Source organism: Spermophilus citellus, assembly GCF_964194105.1.
Source record: "Spermophilus citellus genome assembly, chromosome: 8".
Classification (NCBI taxonomy): Eukaryota; Metazoa; Chordata; class Mammalia; order Rodentia; family Sciuridae; genus Spermophilus; species Spermophilus citellus.
Genome location: NC_138189.1, coordinates 55,701,988 through 55,722,674, shown reverse-complemented (window position 1 = coordinate 55,722,674; position 20,687 = coordinate 55,701,988). Strand labels below are relative to the sequence as shown.

The 20,687-nt window shown below is 35.1% G+C and overlaps 1 protein-coding gene across 1 annotated transcript; it reads right to left on the bottom strand.

Annotated features, from left to right (window-relative positions):
• Window positions 1–5,148: 5,148 nt before the first annotated feature.
• Window positions 5,149–19,177, bottom strand: ENAM (enamelin; the record flags this gene model as incomplete). The annotated part of the gene is made up of 8 exons (XM_081304357.1): window positions 5,149–7,995; window positions 10,816–10,866; window positions 12,989–13,051; window positions 13,995–14,252; window positions 16,596–16,637; window positions 17,335–17,379; window positions 17,506–17,574; window positions 19,124–19,177. 8 exons carry the CDS (start codon window positions 19,175–19,177, stop codon window positions 5,149–5,151), a joined length of 3,429 nt encoding a protein of 1,142 aa, XP_081160483.1.
• Between the last annotated feature and the right edge of the window lie 1,510 nt (window positions 19,178–20,687).

The following is a 20,687-nucleotide window of genomic DNA, read 5'->3' as shown; positions in this document are numbered from 1 at the left end:
TACCCCCAGACATGATGATTAAATTGTTCGGTGGTGCAGCTGGAGAAATTGCTTCTGCTGCAGTAGGGAGTTGCTTGGCTTTGGAATTATAATCTTCCACTTCCACCTAGTGGCTAATTTATGAAGTACAATGTATATGCATTTTTAACTAATGTTTACTGCCCTATGAAAAATTCACTATCTTCATTTTACAAATGATAAAACTGAAATGTGAAGAGAATTAACTTGCTTAAAGTTTTTCAAGTAGTATAGGGGGAACTGATGATTGGATTCAAGACTGTAAAAGTTAGTGCTCTCAATTATTCTTTCTGAACACATTTTTAGACAATTTCCAATTCTGAGGAAATAACCAGAATTACTGACAAAGAGGTAAAGAGATATTTATCATGACATTATTTATGACAGCAAAAGTTTATAAGTAGCTTTAATGTTATCATAAGGGAATGATAATATAGATATACTTGAGAATATTTTACAGACAATAAAAATGAAATTAAAAAATTTTTAATCTTATAGAAATTGCTTATACAATGCAAAGAGAAAAATTAGGATATTACATAAAAGAATGACTTTAGGAGCAACCCCTTACACATACATAAGAAATGACTTGAGGGAAATAGGCCAAATGTTATTTTGTTTCCCTTTACTTCTTAGTATTTTCTAGATGTTCTACAAACAGTGTATATTTTAAATTGTAAAAACGTTAGTGATTATTAATTTTAGTATTTCAATTATTGATTTGGGGGAAATTATAAAATTTTATTTATTTACCTATGTATTTAAAGAGAAGGTGAAGTTTACTTAACCTCTACTCTGTGCCCAGCACAGTGCCAGTAGCTATGAGTGATACATAAGAGAAATAAGAACTGACCTCACTTTTTAGAAATTATCCTACTACTTCTATAGGCAAAACTAACAGGAATAAATGAGCACATGATACAGGACAAATGTAATTAAATATAAAAATGATGTACTGTGAACTTTCAGGGAAACCTAGGATATTAGGGTTGGGATAATCTTGGAAAATATTTTAACTGAATAGGATTTTCACAGATGAGAGTAGAAAATTCTAGAACTATATGAGTTAGGCAAAGAGCCAGGAGGAAGTATAACATAGATGTAGGAATATAGAGAGGGTCACCCTGTTCTTTCTTTTTGTTATCTATTAGATTTCTCACTTATATGCTTCATTTATACACTTCCTCTCAAATTGATGCTATTTAGTTTTTTTAGTGATCAAGACCTTTCTGTCTCTTCCCTGGTAAATGGGCAGTTATTACATACTTAAGGGAAACCGCCTAGCACTTTGCGATGCCAAGTTTTATCTACTAACAGGTTAAGCCATCATCACCAGGGAGCATGTTAATACTACAGAACAGTGGACCCTGTTCCAGATTTCCTGAATTAAAATCTGCATTTTACCAAGATTCATGTGCACATTAAAACATGAGAAATGCTGGTATGGCAAGCATCACTGTCAGAAAACAGCCTAAATCCTAGTTAAAGGAGGCAATTGCCACTTTGTTTTAATAACTAAGGTACTGAAAAGGTCCTCTACCAACAAAAATTTCTGCAATTATCCTTCACTAAATACATTATGATTAGACACACTCTTTAAGGGAATAGTGGATGATATGGGAATACTACATACTAGTCAACACTTGAGAAAAATCTTTTTACCAGATTTAGCTACAGCAAATACATGTGTCATACAGTGCAGAAATAAAGGAGATATGGTTATTTGGATAAGTTCGGAGGTAATTAATATATAGGCTCTGATGAAATGCAGAAATGGGAGGGTGCTAGTTGCTCAGGCAGATGAAACGGGACACTTTAAGAGCAGGGAACCTTGGTTGGGAGGTGACCAGTCACCTTGATCTATTTACAGTTTTTGTCTGTATCAAATTATAGTTTGGCTTCCTCCTTGCTTCTTCATTTGAAGAGTTCCCTGCTGCTAGAATTGGAATTTTCATTTTTACCTGCTGAATTGTTTCTAAATTGCATTAACTATAAATTCAAAGGGAAAAAAAGGTACAGTGACTGTTATTGGAATGGAGTGATTTGAAGAGGCAGGTGGGTATAACCAAACACTATATTCTTTTGTGAAATGGTGATATTCTATTTTCCATCAAGTGCAGTTTTCTTCTGAGTTTTAATTAGCTGTTGGCTTGGGTCACCCTGAACCTTTATAGTTTTGTGGAGGAGGGACAGGCCTGTTGATTTTAAGTATATTATTTCTGGTTTTTAGAAATGAAGTTTGGTTTCCAAAGGGCAAGATGGGTCTTTTTTAGGTTTGTTATGGTCATGACTGAAGGAGACAGGAGTAAGTGAGGAAAGAGGAAACAGATGGGTAGAGATTTGCAAGTAAGTAATAAATAATTCAAAGTTCTTGTTAAAGATGTGGAAAGTTAAGACTGCTGTGAATGAACAAAGTAAGACCTGTTATCTGCATCCCTAGGTGCTTCAAAAAGCCAAAGAAAGAATCTCCATGAAAGTGATTTCTAGGCTAAATTTCAGAGGTTTTGTGGAACCCTACATTTCATCATCCTACCTCTCACATAGAGTGACAGAAAGATTTCTTCATCATCAGGACCAATGCCTCTAGAAAAGTCCATCACAGACTGTGTGACAGAAACATTATAAGGCAAGATGTATATTAGTCTTGCTGTATTATCTTCTGTGTTTGTAATCCTCTGATATTATCTTCTTCTTTTTATTTACTTTATCGACTAAAGGTTATAACCAGTCATTTAAAATCAGCAGGTGATGACTGCTAGATGTAGAAATTCACCATTATAGTGGGGCTGTAGTGGCGGGATGGGGATGCTTGAGCAAGGGGATTGTTTTCAGAGCCTTCCATCTTTACTGTGTGCACCCTAACTTAGGGCACACAGTGATTAATTTTTTAAAATATAAATAACTCAGTTCTGGTATTGAGGCTTGCAGAAACATGAGATAAAGTCATTTTCTACAGGAATACTTCCCCTTCTTTTTACAGTATATTCTCAAATTCAGTAGATATTTTTAGTCGCACAGTGCTTTTCCATTTTTGCCTTAGCAGACATCTCAGATGATAACTTAAGCAGTAGTACTTTACAGATGTAGATGTGTCAACTTATTTGCCAAAATAACTATGTGACTCATGTTTTGATGAAATATATTTCACAGCGAAAGTATTCACATTGAGATAAAAATTGTTTTAAAAAAGTGGTGAAATGTTTTGAGAGTGTAATTCTCAAAAGACAGTTTTATACAGATTAAGTTAATGACTTTTTAATATCTGATAGTGTAAAACTAGTGACATGGGGAGGAATTAGCAACTAGCGGATGGCATACATAATCTGTAATTCTATGAAGCAAATGTTGCTGAATGTATAAAGCTACAGAATGTGGTATCCTTATTCAGCATCCCGTACATTTCACCTGCAGGAAAAGTAGACTATAGTGTTTTCATGCAAGTGTTGAAAAACCATTAAAAAAATCAGTCAATGGAAAAATCTTTACTGGGTACCTTCTACAGTCAAGACACTGTGCTAGGTACTTCAAGGGCAAAGTTTCTTTTCTCAGGAAATTTTAACATTGTTTTTCCCTAATTTTCTGAGATCTTATGAAATATATTCTGGGAATTTTTTTTCCCAAGAAACTCCTTAGGATTAGAAGTTAATTTTCTAGGTAATTTTGAGAATTTTATTCCTCCACACAAGCACCATCCAGATAATAGGCCAAAATGCCTTTAGTAAAATTAAAATATATTATAATAATAATTTAAAAACTCAGATGTATTCTAAGCAAGACAATATAGAAATAACTACTTTACAAAATAATTTACACTATTTAATCAAAACACCAAGAAACTGTGCCTGTGAATAATTCTACAAGGATATGGAGAATAAGCATGTTAGTGGTAGTATATGCTGGTGTAACCACTTATACTGCATTAGTAAAGAAAACTAAACATTTAATGTCTTATCTGCATGAGATAGTGTTTCTGAAATATCCTATATAGATCTTGCAGATTCCAAATTGGTGATAGGCGTGTGGCAAACCTACTCTATTTTTCTGGATGTATAGTCCCAGAGTGACAATTTTTTCATTCTTCATTCTCTACTTTTCTAACCCTTTCCCCTAGGCTGCTAGTTCTAGTAACTAACCTGTCTTCCCTTCTCCTAGAATATATTTCTCTAACTGAGCTGTCTACCTGATAGAGATCATAAAAAGTTAAAAACATAAGTAGGTATCAGTGTCTGTGATTTCCTAAATATACCCTACACTGACAGTTTGGCTTAGCCAAGAAAAAATTAGAGTTGAATTTAGATACAAAAAGTGGGGAAGTGACATTCAGTCTTAAGATACGAAAATGGCATAGCAGGAAAAAGAGAAATTGAGGGGAAGAAAGGAGTCAGAGAACAGTGATTAATTGGCAAGTGATACATTGGGAGACAGGATAGAAAGTGAAGAGAAAGGAACATATAATGGAGGAGGTGAACATAAAGAAGAAGCTAATAATGGTTAAAGATAGCTTTCTTAGGATGTTAGAAGTGATAGAGAAAAAGATGGAGAAGAAAAATTAGAAAGGTAAATATAGAATGGTTGAGGGAGAAAGAAAAGAATAAAGGTAAGAAAGTAAATGATAAAGGTAAAGAGAGAGGCATTGGAATTTAAAAAATGCCAAGAATATTAACTAGGAAAAAACCCGACAAAAACCAACACACACAAAAGAAATATAGAGTGCATCACAACTAAACTGATATTTAGACCTCCATATATAAAATGAAAAGTTCATCTGCCTTTCAGACATGCAAAACCAGACAATTTTGTAAGTAAGGAGAAAAAAGAATCATCAAAAAAAAAAAAAAAAAAAGGAACAAATCTAGAGAAGTGGTTTCCAAGTTTCAGGGCAGGGGTGGTCATGACCTTCATGCTCTTTCTTATGTCTGCACTTAATATGTGAAAGTGCTGGATCCAACTATCCCCAGAGGCTCAATCTCATTAACTTCACCTGAGCCACTATTCCTACTGATGGGGGAAACTTAAGGATCACCAAGAGGGTCATATAATTAAGTCTTGGGGTGGGGAGGAAGTTTGTGAACCATTGGTATAGAATATTAGTTATTTTCCTTCCCCAAGAACATTTGATTAAAATAATTCCTAGACCTGAAGTAATAAGCAGTCTTGTATATGGTCCTGTGGATTGGTCCCTCTTTGAAAGGATTCAAATGGAATGTGTTCATCTGCATTTAGTTGGTCTACATTTATATTCTTAAATGGTTCCTCAGTAGCTAACCCAACCAATGTATTAGGATTTTCAGTAGGTATAGTTAGATCCCCATCAAATTGGCCTTGCCTTCCATTGCTAGATGGAGTTCCAGTGCTGGAAGAGTGAAGCTTTGCTAATTTGGAGCCAAAGCATGGTACGTGCAGGATGCTAGGTGGTCTTTGTTGCTGTCTCTCACCCTCATTTTCTTGGACTTCATTTTGAATGCCTTCAGGCTTGGAGCCTTCATCAATGGTACCAATAACAAGTTGCTCAGGAGTAAGGGCAACAGATCTTTCATTGAGCTGGTTTCCTTCAAAAATTTGTTCTAGAATATTGTTCCCATCTCCTCCAAGATCATTCTTGAGACACGGTATATTTTTTGATTGAGGAGAGCTGGTCTCAGAAGAGGACATCATTCCTGTTTGGTCCAGTTGATTCTTTACAGAACATGGTGTATTCCTTCTCAGAGTGGACACATCATCTCTAAAAGGACTTGTGTTTTGGCTTTCCCCAGGCAGTTTCTTCTCTGAGCTGTTTCTTTGACCAGGGAGAATGTTTGTTGGGGAGACAATAGGTCTTGTATGCTTGGTAAGACTACTTTCTGTGTACATAGGATTGGTGGCTTGGTTCTCCCCTGGTGCAAGATCGTAGGATGAAGTGTAATCTTGAAGAGCCAGTGGATTGTCCTTGTGTCCCGTGGAGCCACTAACACAGCAAGAACCTCTTGGGCTGTGGTGAAATAAACGTGCTTCTTTTTGTCCTGATGGGTAGCTTTGAGGAATGAAGTCTGGGAAAGCCAAATGTTGTCTCTCTGGTGAATTTAAACTAGTAATTTGCATGTCATAGTTCAAATTCTGACCTTCCTGCCATGTTGGATTTTTCTGAAGCCCGGCTGGGGTATTACTGGAATAGGGATTGTTCTCTTTCTGGTCTGGTAGACTAGCTTTCTGTGAATTTGTTGCCTGATCCCAGAAATTTCTGTTGAAATATGACTCTCTTTCTTTCTGTCCTTGGGGTTGAATCCTGTGGTCCCAGGAGTTCCATGAAGGAAAGAAAGTGCTTTCTTCTTCTCCAATAGCATTATTACCATAATAGCCCCTGTTCTCCACAGGTGGTGATATAGTGGGACCTGGATTATATGATGGAAAAGTCTCTTCTGGGCTCCAGGGATAAAATTCACTATAAGGAAAGTCTTCCCTGGGTTTTGATGGATTATCTAAGGAAGAGGGAGGATACTGCTTTGGTTGATTTGGAGCATATTGCTCGCCTTCATAGAGCCTCACTGTTGGACTTCCTTTAAAGCTCAACTCTTCCTCACCCCATTTACTTCGTGCTGGAAAAGATTCATCTCCAGTTGGATCTATTGGGTCCTCTTCATTGTAATGGACTCTCTCTTTCTGGACTCGAGTATTCATAGAGTATCGTGGATTTTCTGGTTGCCTTATAGTATTGGGAGAATCAATTCTCTCATCCCAGGTATTGCTTCTAATGTATGGTAAATTTTCCCTGGGATAATAGGGGTTATATTCATGGTAGAAAACACTTCCTCTAGAGCCTTGGGATGGCTGTGGCAAATGTTCTTCTTGCCTCCCAGGATCTTCCTTAAAGTATGGAGGAATTTCTTTGTTGCTCCAAGTATTTCTTCCAGTAGGAAAATGTTCTCTTGTAGTAGAGGGAATTTCTTCAGGGTATACAGGCTGTTGTGTACTGTGCTTTAATTCAGGCTGATTAGTTTCTGATTCATATGGGATTCTTCTTGGTTCTAAAGCAATACCTTTGGGCAAATTCTGACTTTGGGTTTGTACATCAGAACTTGGTGCTTTTCTGGAATCTCCTCTTGGAAAATAAGAATTTTCACGTTGATTAATAGAATTAAAATTTGGACCTAGCATATTGTCCTCGGGGCGAGGTGATTTATAATTTGGTTTATTAACTCCATAATGTTGAGAGGTTTTCCAAACACCAGCTGTATCCTTTGTAGGACTGATTATTCTATCTTTTTGGCCTAATGATTTTTCTTGTGGATTTTGAATTTTTTCATTGCGGCCAACAGTAGCCTGTTTGGGGCCCAAGGGTACGACATTGGTTCCCATAAGGTGTTTATTTGTCGCCTGAGGCTTTCTTCTGAAATTTGCTGGATTTCCTGCATAATTGGGGTAATTGACTCTTGAAGTGGGAGGATAAGCTTTACGATAAGTTGGATTTTCTGGCCGAGTTGCTTGTTTGCCTTCCCAAGCTAAGGAATTCCACCGAGGACCCCGTTGAACTTGTTGATTTCGGTATAAAGGCCCGTACTGTCTGTGTCCCATGGCAGTACCAGTGGGATGCCATTGTCTTCCAGTAGGAGGATTTCGGATGTTAGGATTTGGGTAAATTTCATGAATATTTGGCTGACTTGGTCTCCATGGGATTTGACTTCTGGGCCCTCCCTGGCCTGAAACATTAACTGAAGGGGGTGGGAAGACACCATTTTGAGCTGTAGGGTTGCTCCCAGTGTTGGGTACTGGGGCATTATTTCCTATTGAGTAGGTGTCATTTCCACCTTGACTTCTTCCAGGATTTGGCTGGGTAGAATTAGTCTCAGTAACTGTTGAATTAGCTGAGGGTTCTGCGGGTGGGCTCTCAGCTTTAGGAGGATCTTTTTCTTTGGGTTTTTCAATATCATCAAACATCTCTTCTGAATAATAAGGGGGGTGACCTCCAAAGCCATGATATCCAAAATATCCAAAATAAGGATTCTGTAGGAAAGGAAATGGAAATCAATAATTATTCTTTGTTTCCTACCATGGTGTTGCTTGGAAATTTATAGTGTAATAGGGAAATCTTATCAGCCACATTCTCAACTTAATTGGCTGTGTTTTATTTCTTGAAATTTGATTATTCTTTTTCCATGACCCTGTCTGCCCATTTTTGGTTTTCTCTTCTGGTATTCTTTCTGACCATTAGGCCTAGATTTTAAATCTGAGGGTTAAAAAAATATTTTTTTTGTTCTATACTTTATCCTCCTTACTCTGCTGTTCTTGTTTTACACACATACCTGGAGCAGAGTGCATGCTAATACTTCCAGTAGGAATCCATACTGATAACCCCCAAAGGCCTACAACACTTTCTCTTGAGGGTAAGACAGCGAGGCTGCTTCACTAACGATTTTGTGAGTACTTTTAATTGAATATACCTAGAACTGGGATCATCTCCTCTAAAACCTCCTTCAACATTCTATATTTAAGAAGTACAATCAACCGAGTTCCCAGATTTCTGCTCTAACCCTTATTTCTCCAATTAACTACCAAGTCCTAGAAAATCTAAACTTTCATATTGTCTCATCTTTATCCCCAGTACTACTGAACTGTTTTAATGATTTTCTTAATGCCTGCTCTATATGTAATCTTACTTTCCTCTAATCTTGCCTCTTAATTGCTATCAGAGTAGTGAAGGCTAGGGATGGGCATGTGGAAATCCTTCCACTTTCCTCTTTTAATATAAATGTATTTAAAGTTCCTTACACCTTACAGGATAAAATATAAACCCTTTAGCATAAAATAGAAAGCAGTACAGCTTAGTGCTAAAAAATGGGGCTCTAGACAGATGTGGGTTAACATCTGTATTCTACAAGTGTTAGTACTGTGACTCTTGACTTACCTCAGTTTATTCATTTGTAATGTGGAGATAATAATAAAATAATATCAACTTTATAGCTTGTTATGAGGGTCAAACGAGACAACATGTATAAAGTTCTGTGCCTGGAACTTGGGAATTGATAATAAGTGTTATACATAAGATGATGATGATGATGATGATAATAATAATAACAATAATTTTTAATGATTGTCTGAGCTATAAGTATTACATTCAGCTTCATTTCCTCCTCCTTGTACTTAATGCAATTGTAAATCACTGTTACTATTAGTTTTCTGGAAACTCAGTTCTCTTTATGAACGTAAATGTTTCATGCCTTTGCACATGGCTTCTTTATATCCAACCTTCTCCCACCTACATGTTTATCCTTTCTGGCAAACTTGACTCATCCTTCAGGACTCAACTTGACTGTCTGTACTGACTTCCATGGGCATAATTAGGCTCTACTGCCAGGTGTCCACAGCAATACCAATTTTTGTCATAATAATCATCCCACTGAATTTCAGTTGCTTATATTCCTGGGTTCTCCCGCTTGATTTTCCCATGTGAAATTTTTGAATGAAACGTTTCTCATCTTAGTTTTCCAGTATCTAGCACAGTAGGAAGTGTGTAATAAATGGTCATTTAATGATTTAATCATCATAGACTCTGTAAATTTCTAGACATTTGTGAAGCATTTAGGTAACTTAGTTTTTGTTTTAAAACAAATTCAATTCCAAGAAAAAGTATTTTTATCCCCATTTGTGTGAAAGATGAATGATAAGCAATCCCCATCATTCTGGCGATGGTGGCAGTGGCCCCAACTGGTAGAATATGGACTTAATGTCTATACTAATTGCCTGGATTATTCTGTTTCATTTTCTCATGTTATATTTGAGAAAATCTGAAGTACCAATTTTTAGGTTAGATTGCATGTAATTATATGCATCATTTTTATTTTGGGTTTTTACAATATTTAAAGTACTTTATTTTTTAAAAAAAATTTTAGTTGGGGATATAGCTTTATTTATTTATAAGAGGTGCTGAGAATCAAACCTAGTGTCACACATGCTAGACAAGCACTCTTCCATTGAGCTACAACCATTGCCCTAATATTTAAGTATATATCATCATTGACTTAGTAATCTTCACTATCAACTGGTTTAAGGACACTTTTTCTCTCTCCTCACCAAATTGTTCTGCATTTCACTAAGCACATATCATACATTTAGGGAAAAAGAGGAAATAAGCTCTAGGGGTGGGGTCTTATGCCATAACTGCTAAAATGACATGGTGCTGGAATATTTTAAGAGTATATTACCCTGTGACAGAGTGTGAGGTAGTAAAAAAAGATTGGACTGGATATCAAAAGACTTAGATTCTGGGTCCAGTTCATCCACTAAGTAAGTAGACAAAACTAAATTGTGATTTATCTTGTCTGGACTTCAGTTTATTTATACAACGAGGGATCTAAATGATCATTAAATTCCATTCTGAAAATAACATTGTATGATGCTCTTAACTTCCTTCTCTGTTTATTACTGTCTGAGCTTATTAGCTTTCTTAGCAAGTGTGTGAGGGAGATCCTTCAATGCATGTAGAAGAGAAATGATGTGTCACATTTTACTTAGGCTACTGACTTGATTCATTTCACTTTTTTTTTTTTTAAGTTTTGGGAACGTGAGCTATAGAAAGTTCATATGTTGGATTTGAGCTTTCTTACTAGATGTAGATTAAAAAATATTACCTTAGGGCTGTGGTTATGGCTGGGGCTGCGGTTGTGGCTCAGTGGTGGAGCATTTGCCTCACATGCATGAGGCACTGGGTTCAATCCTCAGCACCACATAAAAATAAAATAAAGGTATTGTGTCCATCTACACCTAAAAAATATTAAAAAAATAGTACCTAATAGACTGTAATTTCTAATAGAGAATGTAACTTACTCCTTCTTCATTGCTGAGTGGTAGACGTCCATAACGTGGTGGCGGTACCCTCTGAAAGGTGAAAAACACAGGGAATACAAGAGAAAACCCCCTTATGCTGCCATTGTTTATAGGACTGAAGGTACGTTAAATTACCTCAAGTCAGTATTGGATGTTCGTAATATGAACTTTTAGCTTCTGAGTCATTAGATCTCACTAACTATAAAGAGTTATCCTACTCAAAATACCTTGTATAGCCACATATGTTAGCCATCACTCCACCCTACTACTTCCAGCATTCCTAACCTCCACCCCCTCATCACACCTTGCCACACACCACTCCACACATGGGGGAGGGAGACTGTGGAGGGGAGGGAGGGAGGGAGATAGGGAGGGAGGAAAAAATAAAGGTATTGAAATTGAGATTTGAGTGATATTAAACATTCATATTTGAACATCTAGTAATAGAGATTGAATAATGTTATTTTTAGAATGTGTGCATCATATTTAGGGTCAATTTTCCTAATCAAATTTGGAGGATGAATTTCTGCTCAGTGATTTGCAAAGTGGGAGGGTTTAGAAAAGTAGTTTGGTTCCTATAGACTTTCTTTCTTTCTTTCTTTCTTTCTTTTTTTTTTTTTTTCCAGACAGGGTCTTATTAAATTACTCAGGCTTTGCAATCCCAATAACTGGAGAGGCTGAGGCAGAAGGATGGTAAGTTCAAAGCCAGCCTCAGCAACTTAGTGAGGCCCTCAGTAACTTAGCAAGGCCCTGTCTCAAAACAAAAAAATAAATAAATAAATAAATAAAAGGGCTAGGGATGTGGTTCAGTTATTAAGTGCCTCTGGATTTGATTCCTGGCAATAAATAAATAAATAAGACAAAAACAAACAAACAAAAAAAAAATTACTCAGGCTGGCCTTGAAGTTGTAATTCTCCTGCCTTAACCTCCCAAGTAGCTGGGACTACAGGCCATGTAGGGGGATAGATTTTCAAGAAGTTCTATGTAAATGAGATTAATAGTTACTTTGGCATGAGAATCATGCTATTTTAAAAATCTTTACCTTGAATTGCTTTAATTTTTTTAGTTTATTATGGCCAGTAAAAGGAAGTTGCTTTTTTAAGGGGGTGGGGGAAAGGAACTCAGTTGGGTGTGGTGGCATGTCTGTAATCCTAGCAACTCAGGAGGTTGAGGCAGGAGGATCCCACATTGAAGACTAGCCTGGACAATTTAGGGAGTTCCTGTCTCAAAATAAAAAATAAAAAAGGTTGGGGATGTAGCTTAGTGATAGAGAACCTTTGGGTTCAATCTTAGTACTGCAAAAATCAAAAACAAAACAAAAAGTAGAACAAAACAACAAAAGAAAGGAACTCATACTCCTTGAAATGAATTGTTCTTGTTGATAAGCTCTTTCCATTAGAGTTGTGAACAACAACAAAAAATCCATGGTATAGCTGAATGTACAGTCACCAAGTATTTCTTGATGTTGTTTTAGGTTTTTTTTTTTTTTTTTTTAAGACAACTAGTCTTTACTATTAACTTAATTCAAATAGTTTATTTTGCCATCCATATTTTAATGCCTATGACGTAATTTCAATATTTAATAATTTTAAATCTTTAATAATTCTTTGAGTGTTCTTATAAATATCATTTTGGAAGGTTATGTATTATGATGTATCTGTGACTAGAAACACTAAGGTATGATGAAAAGATCTTGTAGTTTTAGTTGTAGATGGACACAATACCTTTATTTTATTTATTTATTTTTATGTGGTGTTGAGGATTGAGCTCAGTGCCTCACACACACTAGGCAAATGCTCTACCACTGAGCAACAACCCACCCCCAAGATCTTAGCTTAATCATAGCTTACCCTATGTTTTTCAAACTCTGTTTACAGTCAATTTCCCCATTACATTAAATGAAGACAGTCATTGTGTTTTGTAATCTCATAGGGAAGTGGGGTCATAGCTGTTTGGTGATTTAGGCAGTGTTCATGCCATTAATTAGTCTGAACAAAAAAATTCATTCAAAAATTATCATTTTCCTGCATGGTTACAGATGTGATAATTTTTGTTTCATATTCTATTGATTAGAATGTGGCATTCTATTACAGCATCTGAACTTGTATTAATTTAAGATATAACTTGCTAATACTATTTTTTGTTTCTAGTGTCAAGATAAAACATTTTTACCTGTGGAATTGGCCAGGGTGGTTGGCCATAGGGAAATAGTCCATTGCCAAATGGTGGGAATGCCTTGAGAGAAAGAAAGAATCAGAGTTATGTGGAAGTGAGAAAAATAAATTTAAAATGAATATTATTATTTGAATCTTGGGGGTCTTTTATTTCCTTTTGCATTAAACTGTGTTTATTTTAGGGCAGAGATAATAATAATAATTACTATATTGAACCTTTATGTTTCAAGTACTGTGCTTAACATTATATATTGTTAAACTCATATAATGCTCAGATAACCATGGAAGATAGGTACTTCATTATTTCCATTTTATTTAAGAATCTGAGACTCATAGAAGGTAAGTCACTTGCCCAGATTCTCATGGCAGGGGAATGATTGAAACCAGGATTCAAACCCAGTGGTGTCTTTTTATTCAATTTTGTATTTCCTGTATTATAATTGTAAGTGATAATAAATGACCCAAAACCATTGATTGAGATTTTGAGAAAACATTTGCACATCTTCTTATTTCAGGACTGCACTTATGTCATCTGAAATACTAGAAGAAGTATTTATTTTAGAGCAGTAGTTTAGGTCATCTAAGTGTGGATCTAGAAAGGACTTAGAGACCATATAGTTTATTCATGGGGAAACAGTTGTCTATAAAGGTGAGGTGACTTTCTCATGATCATAAACCAATAAAACTTGGGGGTAGAACTTAAACCTTTATTTCTTGACTCTTACTCTCGCGGCCATTTTTGTTATACCATATTGACTCTGTATTTTAAAAGGATCTTCTTTAAGTCAATGTATTTGAATAATTTTGAACCAAACAAGGTTGGAGTTGACTCTTCAGACAGTTTTGGATAAATGTCAGAACTCAATATCATATTACATATAACAGAACCTGTATTAAGTTTCAGAGGAAGTGTGTATTCAGGGATGATATGGACCTCCAAATACATTTTTGGCTTTTACTGACTTTGATTTGGGATTTTTTTTTTTTTTATGGGTGAGCCTTACCTGAGGAGGTTGGGTTTCTTCTTTGCCCTGAGTTGTGGCTTGTGGTGGCTGCTTTAAAGGCTGTTTTTGTGGTGGATTTTTTGGCTGGGTTTGGTTGGGTTTCTGTGTCTCTTGGGTTTGATCAGTCTTGGTCTGGTGTTGGGGTTCTGGAGGATTCTGCCATGCATTGGGTTGTGGCTGAGGCCACATGGGCATCTGGTACTGTGGAAATGGCTGAGGGATTTGAAAACCATTTCCATAAAGGCCCATATGTGCCATCTGAAAGAGTAACAAAAAACAGTGAAACCACATTAGGGTTGATATTTAGACTGTCCCTACCCTCTAATATTAGTCTCCAAAACCCATCCTAGGAGCTTAAAAATTCTATGGAACTTGGCTCCACAATGGAAGCTTCAGACTCTTTAGCAGGAACTTTTTTACATAAATGAACTTCTCTATAAAATCAAACTAACCAAAGCTCAGAATTCAATGAGAAGTTTATTTCAGAATTTGATAATTTTCTAACTCTGAAATCCTGACTCAGGTAAGCAGTGTAAAGTTAGAGACACTTCTCAGAAGAAAATATACAATGGATCAACAAATATATGAAAAAAAGTTTAACTTCTCTAGTAATTAGAGAAATGCAAATCAAAACTACTCTAAGATTTCATCTCACTCCAGTCAGAATGGCAGTTATCAAGAATACAAGCAGTAATAAGTGTTGGCGAGGATGTGAAGAAAAAGGTACACACATATATTGTTGGTGGCACTGCAAATTCTTCCAACCACTATGGAAAGCAATATGGATATTCCTTAGAAAACTTGGAATGGAACTACCATTTGACCCAACTATTCCATTCCTTGGTCTATACTCAAAGGACTTAAAATCAGCATACTTTATAGTGACACAGCCATATCAATGTTCATAGCAGCTCAATTCACAGTAGCTAAACTGTGGAACCAACCTAGGTGCCCTTAAACAGATGAACAGATAAAGAAATTGTGATACATATACACAATGGAATATTAGTTAGCATTAAAAGAGAATAAAATTGTGGTAAATAGATGGAGTTGAAGATTATCATGCTAAGCAAAGTAAGCCAATCCACAAAAATAAAGGCCGAATGTTCACTCTGATAAGTGGATGCTGATCCATAATGGGGGTTGAGGGGTGGGCATGGGGGAGAATGGAGGAACTTTGGGCAAAGGGGAGGGAGGGAAGGATAGCAGGCATGGGGGCAGGAAAGTTGGTGGAATGAGATGAATGTTATAACCCTAGGTACATATATGACTGCACATGTAGAGTGTACAACCAGAGAAATGAAAAGTTGTGCTCCATTTGTGTACAGTGAGTTGAAATGCATTCTGCTGTCATGTATAACTAATTAGAACAACAACAGCAACAAAAAAGAAGTGTACAAGTTAGGTTCCAGGGAGTTTGATGTCAAACTCAAACCCAGTGTGACTTGTAATAAGGCAGGATAAAAATAACAAAAAGGAAAAAGAAAATAAAGTAAGTGTGACTATAATGCAAAGTAGAAAAACAAGCAAAAAGGACAAAACAACAACAAGAACAAGAACTGCCAAACAGAAATAATTAAAATTCTGTGAAAACACCCTTATATGGTGCATATATTTCTTGATTACAGATGGAACCTCTTTAATGCTGCTTTTTTCAGAATTTCCCCAGTTACAGGGTTGACCAGGAAAGCAAAAGTCATTATAATCTGAAAATGATTATTTATGAATTGATGTTAGTCTTGCAATATCAATCCCCATGATTTCCTCCATGATTTAATGCCAGTCTCTTTCTCCAGTCTTCATTAATTAGTCTCTTACTATCTGCTGGATGATTACATATGACAATGCATATAATACAATCAAACAAAGGTTATTGATGGAAGGCACTAAAACCAAGAATGAGGATGTGAAAAAGTTGGACCAAAGAGAAATTGAGGGAGAGAATATTGAAAATGATGATGATTTTAGGCGAAGGTCTTCAAGAGAGAATGACTGGATAAGTTCATGCCCCCCCCCCCCGCCCCCCGCCATCAATGGCCATCATCATCATGCCACAAAAGTCAAAAGTGACATGTTGGGTTGTTTTGAAAGTTTGTTAGAAAATTACACTAAAATATACAACTGACACTTGATTCATGTACTAGTTTTTTCTAAGAATTAGCACAGTGATAAGAATAATCCACGTTTATTTCAATAAAATAAAAAAAAACTCTTTCACAATTTTAGTGTTATCTGTCAAGACAATACAAATAAAATTTACTACCCCCAAATATTTATTATGTTATTTTTTATTATGCTATTTTTATTGTTATTGTGAATATGTTATCTGTGATATTTTCCTAGAACCATTTTTTTATATGAAGAACCCTTGTAATTACTGGATGATTTTGATTTATGGGAGAATAATAGTAATGAAAAGGAGGAAAATTTACCAAGGAGGGACAAATGAAATGACTTTCCCCTTTGAAACTTTTATAGCAATTATATGGTAATTAAAATGTATGTAGCTATTAATGTCTCTATTAGCTAAGTAAAACCTTATAATGTAGTTATCTGGATTTAAACAAGAAATCCTCAGAAATGCTATAAAGAAGAACTTACATGTGGGGCATTCATAAAGTTGAATGGACCAAAACGCATCATCTGCAATGAAAGGGATCCATTAATGTTGAAAAGGTTTTATTTAGTTAATTCACAATTGATAAGCAAGTTGAATTTCTGATTTTTAAGGAACAGAAATTATAATGTCTTTTACTAGTTACACACAGATTAAAAATAAGTATATATAAAAACTTTTAGGGCATTTTACGTTAGAATTTTCAGAAGAATCAATATAGAATGATAGATATAAACATCTGGTCTACTTTGTTGTTTTAAAATGTTCTGTTCTCTTCATTTGAAGTTCAGAATTTGAGAACAAGATAATTCTCTGATAAGATGATTCTTTCTGATCTGCATTGAATTTGGTTAGTGATCCCTGTATGAGTATATAAAAGATATTTATATGCTTAAGCATCTACTGTCTAACAACCTTTGGTACAAGTGACTACTTTTTCTAGCTAACAAAAGTATCCAAAAAGCTGATATGAACTAAATTTTAACATAAATCCATCTTTAACTTAAAAAGAAATATTGAAGCAACCAGATAGGATCATGCTGGAGGGAATTAGCCTTGATCTGAGAGTTTAATACTTGCAATGCTTCCTCCCTTTACCTTTTTCATTAGAAATTTTAATAAGAATTTCATAATTCATGAGAAATTTTGCTAGTACTCTAATTTTTTTGAACTTAAGAGGATAAGGCCCTGGGAAACTTTTCCCCTAATACTGAGCATACATACCTCTTCACTTTTACTGCTAAATCCAGGCATTCGGGGCATATGCATCTGGAACTGAGAGAATATCAGTGACAAATGCAGAACCTTAGTTGAAATAAGCCCAACAGCTATTCCCAAGCTATGTAACAATAGAACACAAAGAAAAGGCCTAATATTTAAAAAAAAAATACTCACTGGCATAGCAGCAGAATTACCAAGAAGACCTAGAAAGACCAGGAGAATCTTCATTTTTCCACTTGATACCTAGAATACAAAACTGAATATTATTTTTGTACTGTGAAATATTGTGCTTAGGGCACTCTGCAGTTATTTAACTGCCAATCAACTTATCTGTCAAGGAAAGTACAGAAATACAAGGGGTCTCTGCTCTTTCTTATGTTAAGAAATCAGTATTACCTAGTACTGTTCCAAAGTATCAGATTAGAAAGAAAAGATAGGAGAGAGCAAGAGTGAGAAAGAGAAAAAGAATAATGATGCTTTGGAAGATGGTTCATAACATTAAAATATGGAAATTAGAAATTAAGAAGTAACCTAAAAATAGGAATATTTATAGTTTTGAATTTCTAGTTCTAAATTAGATTAAAAGGCATAATAATATCCAACTACATTCACTTTAATAAATAATTTCAATTTCAATGAGTATCCATTAGGACTTTGTATTATTTTTTTTTTAAGAGAGAGAGGACAGAGAGAGAATCTTAATATTTATTTTTCAGTTCTTGGCGGACACAACATCTTTGTACGTGGTGCTGAGGGTCGAACCCGGGCTGCACGCACGCCAGGCGAGCGCGCTACCGCTTGAGCCACATCCCCAGCCCAGGACTTTGTATTATTAAGATGTTATAAACAGGGCTGGGGATGTGGCTCAAGCGGTACTGCGCTGGCCTGGCATGCGTGCGGCCCGGGTTCGATCCTCAGCACCACATACCAACAAAGATGTTGTGTCTGCCAAGAACTAAAAAATAAATATTAAAAATTCTCTCTCTCTCTCTCTCTCTCTCTCTCTCTCTCTCTCTCTCTCTCTCTCCTCTTTCTCTCTTTAAAAAAAAAAAAAAAAAGATGTTATAAACAACATTCCATTATATAGAAGTTAATTAATATTCGAATGAAACTGGAATATTCCAAAATCCTATTTTTCTTCTTTCCTCTATTATTCATTTTATTATTTTAAAAATAATAAATAATAAGTAATTTATTATTTATTATAATAAATCATTTCTCCTCAAGGGCTGGTCAGGAAAATAGGAAGAAATAGGCAGACATGCAAGCTTATCTCTTCATTAGATAAGTAACAGTTGTGACTTGTGTTTAGTATAGGTTACAACAAGTGGATGCTTTCTAAATGTTTCTAAGATAATAAATCAAGATATGGGGAACCTTTGTTTAATTTCTCTCAATCATACGTTTCATCTGTGTACTAGCTGTCACAACGATTTTTGCTAGTTCTGCACACTCAGGAAGGAAGATATGGAATTTTATTTTACTAATATAAAATGCCACTTACTTTCTCTTTTGTAAAGTTGATGTATTATGTTAGATGATTCTTAATATCCTCATTACCTCTAAAAGTGCATAATTGGATGTAAGTCTATGATATTTTTTGAATTGAAAATGATAGTGGTTTATTTCTATGAAGTACAATGACTGTGTAAGTTCTTCCATTTCGTCTGTGAACACAATATGCTTTGGTTTTTCTGATGTACTTAAATAGTGTTTTGTGCTCTCAAATATACTTCTGGTAATGTCTAGTTTCATAAGATAGATATTAGGAAAAATAAGTGAAAATACTCACCAAGTTATATAACTTAGGAAAAGAGGCTCCATTCCTGCACTGAAGCAGCAACATTTTTCACCAAAATTTTCATAAGCTTTTGGAAAAATTAAAGATAAAGTATGAAAAGAAACTCAAATATACAAGCGGAACAAAGAAACAAACAATAGCAAAGCTTCACCTCTAAGGAAGCACATGTCATGTTAACCATTTTATCCAATCACACCCTTATTAGAGGATCCTCAAAATCAAGCTTAATCGTCTGTTGTTTTAAGATTAAGATGAGAGCTCAATGAGAGAGAAAATGACATAGGCATTGTATTTTTGAGATTACTTGTAGTACATTGTTGACAAAGCTTGACTTCTTTATGGGGGAAATGTATAAAGATACAATATTAAAGGAGTTCTAAATAGTTAGGAAGAAAATGCATAGATAAACATACCAAATAAACCAAAGAGTTAAATTTTTTATCAGAAGATTAGTCTACAAATATGATGGTACAATCAACATAAATGCAATAAGGAAATCAGTTGACATCTATGAATTCAGTTCATTATTTGGAACTATAAATTTATGTTGACAATATCTAATACTCACCCAATGCCGGTTGGAAACTGCAATATTTAAAAAAAATAAGCGTTTACTTGAACTTTGTTTGCCTGTCTTTGAAATATATTCCTAATGATCTATAGTGGAAATGAAAATAAATTGCTGAAGCCAGGGAGATCCAAGGAGCAAGACAAATTTATTTTTAAATAATAAAACAAAAATGAATATGTCATGTTCAGTACCAAAAGGCTTAAAATAAAAAAGATTCCTCCTTCACAGAAAGCTTGGCATAGCAAGATCACATTTAAGCACTGTTGTAGACATGTATAACCAATCAGCTTTGAGGAAAAAGGTTTTGCCATCACAAGAGTTTAAGGTAATACACACACACACACACACACACACACACACACACATACACACACACATCACACATGTTATTACAGGAGTTGTCAAATCAAGTCTCTTATTATATATAATTACAGTTCAGGGAAATGAGCTTACAGCAGTAAGATTTAGAAGATGCTTTCCTTGTGAATTTGGTTTTGAAGTATAGAAACATCATTTATACAAATATTTGGGGAACAAAGGTGAATATTAACTATTTAGTATTGTCATCAATCACTGGCAATCACTAGAAGGCAGAACAATATATATATATATATATATATATATATATATATATATATATATATATATTCAATTTAATATGTTTACTATATAATCAGGATGAACTGCAATGTTATATCCATTTATAACTCAATGACTTGATTTGATTTGTATTATGTTAAGACCATGAGGACCTAGTTTCTTTTTTTAAAAAAAAATTTAAAATATGTTTTTTTTAGTTGTAGATGGACACAATACCTTTATTTTATTTATTATTTATTTTTATGTGGTGCTAGGCATTGAACTCAGTGCCTCATACGTGCTTGGCAAGCCCTCTAGCACTGAGTTACAACCCCAGGGCCCTAGTTTCTTATTAAAGTCAAATATAGTTCAGTCATTGATTTAGAATTTTTTAAAAGCTGGTTA